The following is a 9,791-nucleotide window of genomic DNA, read 5'->3' as shown; positions in this document are numbered from 1 at the left end:
AGAAGAACCAATCACCCTCACTGAATTACAGGCCTTCCCTCTGCCATGTTTTGTTTCTAGCATCAGTCATGGTATGAGTTTTGTGAAAAGGTGGCTAATGTTCAATTTCATCATGATTTGGCTCATCTATTTGTGTTGCATTTACATGGAGATCAGGCTACCTTAGCCGGTGTCACCTTCACACTTACACTAGAATCTGTCTCACTAGCAACCGGCATACCAAACATTGGGGAACCATGGACCAAGAGGAAGAATATTGACCAGCAGCATTATGAGCCATACATTAAAACCAGTTTCTTGAGGCAGCTCAAGAGAGTGTTTCCATTCCGATATCTGAAAGATGAATATGCTCCACTAATGAAATTAATCATGAAATATTTCAGCTGTGAAGGACGGTTCTCTCATTTGTATGCTTATCACATCAGGTTGCTCATGCATTTCACCAGGGTACGGATGATGAATATTTCATAATTCATTTACCGGAACATAGAGAGGATGACCACCCTTGTGCAGCAAAAAACCCCTCAGTAGCAACTTAACAGTGTTTACCATTTTTCTCTCATCAAGATTTTGGTGGTTCATCAGCTTGGATTGCAGGGCATCACTTGGGATGATTTCATCTCTCGTGACTTCTTTAGAGCTTCACAGGGATTATCAGAGGTTAAGCATGAGACAGGTGGACCTTCTCATCAGTATGAGCACCATGAGACCGCTAGTGTGCCGATATTCATCACATATCAGAGGGGTACTAGACATTTGTTTGCAGCAGCGAAGAGAGTGTTATCTCCACCCGGTGTGGAAGGGGCCTCGCTTCCGACATCAAAACCACAGGTACAAGACAAAGGCAAGAGGCCAATGCAGGATGAGGGGCCTTCAGGTGAATAAGAGACTGACTTCATTCTCATTCATGACGATGATACAGATACGGGCCCACAAAGTGCACATCTTTGAGAGATCATTCAGGAGCAGCAAACAGAGATCAAAGCCTTATCCCTTGACTTGGAGAGGGCTAAGTGGACTGTGAAACACTTGGAGTAGAGGAACAAACAGCTTGAATATCAGAAAGCAATCATGGAGTTACAAAACATCCGCGAGAATCGCTAAGCTGCACAAAGGAGAAGGGTTGAGCTCACTTCATTGGAGCAAGAGATTAATGATGATCGGGGGTCTAATCTCGAGAGAGTTAACATCCACTTGGAGATACTATTGGACAAGGCTGATAAGGACCATGCATTACTGAGACACATGTATTTCCACTACATGGCACGGAACAAGGTCTGCAAGGCACGAATCAGGAATTTAGGCAAAATTAAAGAAGGCAATAAGGAAGAAAAAGAGGCAAAGGGAGCTTGATCGTCTTCAGATATTGGCTGAAGCCTCTTTAACCCAACATGACACTTGATGGAGAAGCTCCAGCCCAAATTTCAAGAAATTTGGGACATTTTTGGCATTTTGACAAATTTTGGCACAAAAAACAGGGTTTTTCTCCCTATGCGCCGCGCCACGTGGCACATGCTTTGGCTAGGGAGTTCCAAATTGCAAAAAGTTTACTTTTTTGGATTTTTCATGAAAACCCATGGTTTTTTTTGCATGGCCAAGAAATTTGGGCAAGTTTTGAGCCCTCGGGAGGTCAAAAACACTCAAAAAATGACCTCACTGCCCCTATTTTGACACACAGGAAGAAGTCTTGGGAGATTGAAGTTTTGGAGGGGTAAATGACATCCAAATTCAGAAATTCCACTTGGGTTGGAAATTAGACAGGCATGGCTTTCCAAAAAGCACACTTGGGCTCAATTTGGACTTCGGTAAGTGCCTCAAAATTAGCTCCGAAGTGGAATGATGCATAGAGGATCACGCGCAGCGCATAGAGGATTTTTGCCTATTTTTCACTGTTTAGCTCAGCAATTTGCCCAGTTTTGACCAGTTTTGCTTTTTGATGTTACAATTGACCTTGAATGATGTAATTTTATAACCATGATGTAATATTGGCACATTTTTACTTGTTTTGGTAGATTCATTCACTAAAAAGTGAAAAACAACTGAATGAATCAGTTTCCTTTCATATAGGGGCAAGTTGTTTGACTACCTAGATTTTAGTTCCTTGTTTAGAATTGGTTAAAACAGCTCCTAGAATGATGATCTCGACCGCTAGAGGCATGGGAAGGAGTTAGGCTTGTTTATATCATGTAATTTCTCAGTCATTTTCATGGTTGGATACTTGGGATTGCTTGGCACTCTATTGTACATTTTATTTCTGCAATTTTGGCAAAGGAAAGACCAGGGTTTTGCAACACTTGTTGGGATCCATGTGGCTCTATGTTTTGATGGTGTGTTTCTCTATGCATTTTTAAGTTCACTGATGTTGATGTCTATCATTTTCCCTTCTCTAATCTTCTGAAATTAAACAAATGAGAGATTAAGGTAGAATTCATTGGACGGTTATGCTCTGCCTGGATATTTTGTTTAATTCTTCATGTTTTCATCTATTTGAGGAGGACTCTTGAGACATTCTTGCCCTCCTTGGCTCCTCATTGGTCTGATCCATCCATCCACTCAATCCAAAGCATCAAAACGATTTCCTTCCTTGCCCCAATCAAAACTCTGCAAAAACTAGGCCTCATCCTTGGACCCAAAATTTGCCTGTCCCTTTTTTCCAACAAAACCCTCAAAAACTAAAATCAAATCCTTGCACTTCATACCTAGCCTAAAATTAGTTTTTATTTCAGTCATCTCAAGCCCCATCGATTATCTTTCGCTGATATTGACCCGGAGAGAGCCCTCTCCTGTCCTCGTAGGGCTAGCTATGAGGTTGAGCGTGGTTTGATGTGGACCTAGAACCTTGCCTTTTCAGCCCGAGGCAAATCTAGGCTCTAACAACAGGGACATGCGCTAATAGTGTGCCTTCAAATACCGCTTCTTCTGGTAGTAGCAGCATAGATATCATGCAATTTCTCGAATCTGGGTCCTTGGTTACCTTCGCTTTCCCTTTTCGTGGATAGATACATGTCAGGAGCCTAGTGATAGGCTCACCCTCGTTAGCATCCAATTCCTCAACTGAATCATGGAGTTCTTTTGGGTCCAAATCCATGAGTTCATATGCATCCTTTGCCTCTTCCATCCTCCCTTTCTGTCGAACCTCTGTGGGGTCCTTCCTTGGTGATTGCCTCACTGGTACATGTTGTGGTTTCTTTTCCTTTTCCTTAGCATCAGATTGCTTCGGCCTAGGTGACCATGGTTCCATAGGCACAGATGGCATAGCTTCCATTGAGGCAACTTTAGGGCCCTCTTCTTGAGAGACAACAACTTCAGAATTTACAGGCTCGACGGACACCTCTTAAAGTATAATCTTCTAGTTCCACTCAGGAAATATCGCAAATGCCGAGCTTGAAACTAAATCCTCCCAAGCCTTCCGTTTCATAGAGAAAAAATTAGAAGGCTTATATGCACTTTGCAGAAGGCAAAATTTTCTACAGTAGACCAACATGCTAGATTTATAGGCGATTTTGAGTTCAAATCCAACCGTGCCCTCCATTTTCTGATCATAAATGCATCATTGGCGGAAAATATCAAAATATTTTGGCCATAAATGTTGCCTATCCACTCCTCCTAACGGGATTTTTGTTATCCAATCATGAGCAGTGACTTCAATGAATACTTTTGGACCCATCTATGGGTAGCATCGTCCATGGCGCAACTCTCCTGGCACACCTCCTCTTGGTGCACTACTTGTTTTCCTCGCACAACCCACTTACTACATTTCCTCTTCTTCAAGAAGTGTAGTTTATATTCCTGCTCTCCCTTGCAACTGCCTAGAGTGCTAAGACTATCCTACTACCATATAGTCATTGTGCAGGGGTAGGATTCCCTATATACAACTTCAACCGACTTCCATTCACCCGTCTAGGGAAAAATTCTCCATTCATATTTGTGAGCTGAATTGCGCCACCATCCATGATTTCCTTAACAACATATGGACCTAATGAGTGCATTTTGAATTTTCCAGGAACTTTGTGAACTTACTGTCATAGAGAAAAACCAAATTGTTCACCTTGAAAGTGCGCAGCTTAAGATTCCTATCATGCCAGACCTTCTCAAATTCCTTTTGCACTTGCTGGTGAAATCCTGCAAGAAAACAATCTTCTTCCAACTCTAGTAACTGCGTGAGGCACTCCTCCATGGTCTCGCGATCATCCATCTCAGTCAATGTTGCAATCTGTAGACTTGACATAATATACTCCATCGGCATGACTACTTCTATCCCATAGACCAGTTTGAACGGGGTTTGTCCTGTTAGCTTCTTACATGTTGTCCTATAGGCCCATAGGACTATGGGTATGTGCACATCCCAATCGTTCCTCTTCCTGTTACAAACCTTTGTAAATGCAATCTCCATAATCTTATTGAACACTTCCATTGTACCATTGGCTTGGGGATGATAGAGCGTACTATTTTGATGGTACAACTGGAACTATTCGAGCATTGTGCTGATTGTTTCATTCTGGAAATGTGTACCCCTATCACTCATCAATACCTTAGGGCACCCAAACCACGTTAAGACATATTCAAATAGGAACTTTGCAGCGGTAGCAGTAGTATAGTCTTTCACTAGCTATGCTTCTGCCCATTTGGTTAAGTACTCCGTCACAGTAATAATGTACCGCGCACCTGTCTTTGTTCCTAGTCGTTGTATCAGACTTACAAATTCAATTGCCTATTTTTCAAATACTTGTAATGGAACCTGAGGGTTTAATGGTAGTTGATCTCTTTGCGAAGGCTTGCCCATCCTTTAACAAGCATCACATGCTTTACAAAATTCCTTAGAGTCTTTATCCACTGTCGGCCACCATAACCCTGTGCGCAGAATCTTCTTCGCGGTCTCTCTACCTGCATAGTGTCCACCCACCACTCCTCCATGTTCTTCGGTGAGGATACTAGCACACTCAAACTCTGGAACATATCGACACAATATTTTATCTGTTCCTATATTATACAAATGTCCCTCTATAACAGAAAAATCAGTTGTGTGGACCACTATTTCCTTTTTCTGTTGAGCAGAATAGCCCTCTGGGGCTGTACCCATGTTTAAAAATAGATGATATCAGCAAAGTCGTTATCCGCAATGTGTACAACAAAGAGCCGCGCATCCGACAATCCTTCTTCCAAATTGATTGGTTCTTCACCTGTCTTGATTCACCTTAGGTGATTTGGTCCTGCATTCAACCATCCAGGCTTCACTATTACTTCAAAGTCATACTCTTGGAACAAAAAAAACCACCTACAAATTCTCCCCCCAACACAGGCTTGTTGAACAGGTACTTGAGAGCGGAGTGATCTGTGTAAATTTTGAAGTGTGCGCCCAACAAATAATGGCGAAAATTTTGTAGCATGTAGACCATCACAACCCTTCGCACTCTGTAGTGGAATCATTCTTTTTGGCTTTTAATAGTTTCCTACTTGCAAAGGCTATTTAATGATCAATATCACGTTCACTAGGGTGGGTTAATATTACACCCAGTGCAATACATGAGGCATCTACATGCACATGGAACTCTTTCTTCCAATCTAGAAATACTTAGATTGGCGCAATCACCATCTTGTCCTTTAATACATCGAGACTCTTTTGACACTCCTCATTGATCTGAATTGGATCCATGAAGATTACACAGTACAATGATTATATCAAAACAGGACAGACTTCGAATTTATGAACACAGAGCGATCAAGAAGACCTCTGGACAGTGGCAATTTGCACCGAGCAAGGAATGACGAGGAACTCGGTTAATGCTCACTGACCGAGGCCCATGGAGACCAGGCAGGAGGAAAAACTGGTTGTTGGGCACCCCGGATTGGGAAAAGGAGGCCATTTTTGATGCGCGATTAGCGCAAAACCCCTCGAAAAGGAAAGAACCCCGAAGCACTCGGTAGCATGGAAGCCAGGAAATCGCGGGAAAAGGCTAAGGCAGAAGGCGGGTCCCATGCTCCAAAACCGACGGTATATCAACGACACCCTTTTGTGGTAAGCGGATTTGGAGAAAAACAAGCGATTCCATTTAGTGCCCGATGCGTGTCTGGTGGATGAGAGAGAAAACCACCTCTCATCGCGCGCTAACAGTCGAGCAAGTCAACCGTACGAAATGAGCGAATGTCATAGGATCTGGGAGCTCCAGATCTGAAGATGGAGATTGTGCTCAATGGAGGAACCAGATTTGACAGGGGATTAAGTCGCGACATAGAGAAGTTTGAAGTCCAATCCAACCACTGAGATGGCAGATGAGTCATTCCATAGTGTAACTGAAAAGCCGAACCAACAAGGAAGAGCTGACGCAATTCGTGAGAGGACGAGTGGCCACTTCCCTATGGACAATGGCGATGACGCAGACGTAGGGAAATCCAAGCGAACAACAGCGGGCGATTCGAAGGGGTGGAAGAGGAAGCGAATAGTCACAGACAAATTTGATTTAAGCCATGAATAGATAGAGAACATAACAGAGGAAGAGAAAGGAAGAAAAGAACGAAGATAGAGAGAGCGAGAGCGAAGAAAAGACATTGAAACAAGAAGCAGAAACCAGAAAGCCGAGCTGACCCTAGGCAACATCGAGCAGACAGAAAGCTTGAGAGGTTCAAGAAATCCCTAAGAGAATCTGTCGGGAATTGAGCACCACATTGGGCTCCTCCCGCTAAAGACCAAAGAGGTCAAGACTTGGATAGGAAAAGAGTCTGTGCACTCTAGTGGCTTGGGGAATCCAAGAAGCACCCTGCCAAGCAATTCTATTTTAGGAGACTCAAATTGAGCTCCTCATTGTAAATCTCTACTTTAAAGACACAATAAAAGAAGGCCACCACTAAGAGCTAGACCGGAGATGTAGTCCTGGAGAATAGGGTGAACTCCTTATTAATTTGTTGTGTTCTTGTATTTTCTTACTGTGTTTCTCTTACTGTTTTCTATTTTCTAGTGTCTGTGTATTTTTCAATCTAATCGATCCGTTTCCTAAACTGACATAGACACACACCAGCACATGAGTTTGTAATACCTTCATTCAAATAATTATTTAGCTGAGGTCACTCAAGGGTGATTTTCAGATCAAGTGGTATCAGAGCTTTAGGCTATTAAGGTTAGACAAGCTTGTGTTGGTTTAGTTGTTGAATACTAACTAGATCAAAGCTCAAATTAGGAGAAGGAGAGTTGGTCGAAACTAATCCTGAGATTGGGAGAGTCTATCCTTGGAAGACAATGTTAGAGGAAGGTTCTATGGGGCCAGACCCTCAATTCATAGATAGTTTCCTAGCCATAAAGTCCATGGTAGAAGAAATGTATAATGACTTTAGAAAACATAAGGATGAAGATTCATCAGGCTCTGAACAAGACAAAGGAGAAGATGAGTTTCACTTCCATGACCACTCAAAAGGAAAAGGGAAAGAGGAAATCTTTCTCACACCTCCTAATGGCCCTGAACACAAAAAGAAAACATCTTTGATCAAACTAGATGTTAAATTTGATTTACCTATATATGACGGAGAGTTAAATGCAGAAAAGCTGGACAATTGGATTAGACAAATTGATGTTTATTGCAGAGTGCAGAATATCGATTCAGACAAGAGCAAGATTTAGCTGGCAAGCCTATGCCTTGGAGGCACTGCCTAGGTTTGGTGGGAAGGCAGGACCCAAGCTAATATGAAGAGACATGGTAAGGCTATCTCTGTCTAGAGTGAATTTGTTTTTGCAATCAAAAAGCAGTTCTATCCATTAGCATACATGCAGCAAGCCATGATGAGTTGGAAAACTCTTCGACAATTAAAAGGGCAAAGTGTGCAAGAGTACACTCAAGAATTTAGAAAGAGAGCATTGATTCTAGTAATCTCATTAGACTCACCAGAGACTCTGTTGAAGTACATTGGTGGTCTACACAGCTACATGAGGGATCATCCCAACCCACTGCAGGTAAGAAAAGGGAGAAAAGAAAGCAGAAGTGGAAAGCAAGGAAGGCTAACACTGCATAGAAGAGCAATGCTTCATCCACTCATTGTAAAAAGGATGGGCATGATGATGAGCACTGTTGGATTCTGCATCCAGAGCTGAGACCTAAGAAGTTCGATGGCAAGAAGACTACTGCAACTATTCAGAAAGATTTGGGGTCAGACTCGGGAGATGAAACAACCATTGCAGACACATGTATAAAAGGTTGTCTGCTTTATAGAATTTTGAAATTTAGAAGCAGGTGCAAGAGTTGCTCGAGAAGGGGTTCATCAGACCTAGCACATCACAATGTGGGTCACCAATCATTTTGGTGAGAAAGAAAGATGGCTCATGGATAATGTGCGTTGATTACCGAGCACTGAATAAGATAACAATAAAAAACCATTATCCCCTTCCTCACATAGATGATCTTTCAGATCAATTGAAAGAAGCTGTTTATTTCTCCAAGCTAGACTTGCATAGTGGATACCATTAGGTCAGAGTTGCAAAACAAGATGCATGGAGGACTAATTTAAAAAAAAAGCAGGGATTGTATGAGTGGTTGGTTATGCCTTTTGGCTTAACTAATGCTCCTGCTACTTTCATGAGATTAATGAATGATGTACTCAGACCTTTTCTTGATGATTTTGTTATTGTGTATCTAGATGACATTTTGATTTTTAGTAAAACATGGGAAGAACACTTAAATCATGTTAAGAAGACATTATATGTTTTGAAAAGAGAAAAAATTCATGTTAAACTCTCAAAATGTGAATTTGGCAAAACATATCTGAATTATTTGGGTCATATAGTAGGGTTGGTGAATTGAAGATAGATCCCTCTAAGGTGGCAGTCATTGTAAACTGGCCTAAACCCAAATCTGCTACAGAAGTTAGAAGCTTCTTAGGAGTAGCACAATATTGGAGGAATTTCATTTCTAACTTTTCCTCCATTGCAACTCCCTTACATGCTTTAACAGGATTGAACAAGGTGTTTCAGTGGGGAGGCAAACATCAGAAAGCCTTCGACACCTTGAAAGAAAATATTAGTACAACACCTGTACTAGAACTGCCTGATCTTTAGAGACCATTTGAGATCCAAATAGATGCCAGTGACTATGCCATGGGAGCAGTGTTGACACAGCACGGTAAACCCATATGCTATCATTCTGAGACTTTTAATCCTACAGTAGTTAACTATCCTACATATGATAAAGAATTGTATGCATTAGTTCACAGTGTGAAAAAGTGGAAACATTATTTAATGGGAAAAGAGACAGTAGTACATATTGGTCATCAACCACTTCAATATCTACACTCTCAAACTAAGTTGCAGAAATCAAGACACTATAGATGGATGGTTTTTATACAACAATTTCATTTAGTCATCAGATATAAAAAGTGCATACACAATAAAGTTGCAGACATGCTATCTAGACCTATTATAAATGCTTCTACTATACTTAAGCATAATTCTATGCTACATGAAAGTTACATTGAACAATATGCTCAAGATATAGACTTTAAAGATGTATATGTAACTTTAAGTCAAGGAAAATGAGTAGAAGAATTGGCTTATCATGTAAAGGACCGACTCTTATACCATTGTGGGAAGTTATGCATTCCACAAACTGAGAGAGTAAAGATAATTCGAGAAGCACACACTTCTCTAATATCAAGTCACTTTGGGGTAAGTAAAACAGTTGCACAGCTGCAAAGATTTTGTTATTGGCCAAAAATGAATGAGATGGTTTCTAGATATGTAAGAGGGTGTACTATGTGTGCTACAAGCAAGCCCAGCAACAGAAAACTAGGCTTGTACACTCCATTACCAGTTC

The 9,791-nt window shown here is 41.4% G+C and overlaps 1 protein-coding gene across 1 annotated transcript; it reads right to left on the bottom strand.

Moving 5' to 3' along the window:
* Window positions 1–3,976: 3,976 nt before the first annotated feature.
* On the bottom strand, window positions 3,977–4,414 carry LOC149173500 (uncharacterized). Its single transcript, XM_089426717.1, has one exon. The coding sequence runs from the start codon at window positions 4,412–4,414 to the stop codon at window positions 3,977–3,979; it is 438 nt and encodes a 145-aa protein (XP_089282843.1).
* Window positions 4,415–9,791: the final 5,377 nt, after the last annotated feature.

The sequence above is a fragment of the Pinus tabuliformis genome, chromosome 4_2 (genome assembly GCF_031772625.1).
Source record: "Pinus tabuliformis cultivar Carrire ecotype Pingquan chromosome 4_2, CPIR1, whole genome shotgun sequence".
NCBI classification, from domain to species: domain Eukaryota; kingdom Viridiplantae; phylum Streptophyta; class Pinopsida; order Pinales; family Pinaceae; genus Pinus; species Pinus tabuliformis.
Note: the sequence above shows the minus strand (reverse complement) of the source record. Positions and strands in the feature narration are given on the sequence as shown.

Coding starts and splice junctions, on each gene's coding strand:
- LOC149173500 (XM_089426717.1), bottom strand. CDS start 4,414: ATGGAAGTGTTCAATAAGATTATGGAGATTGCATTTACAAAGGTTTGT.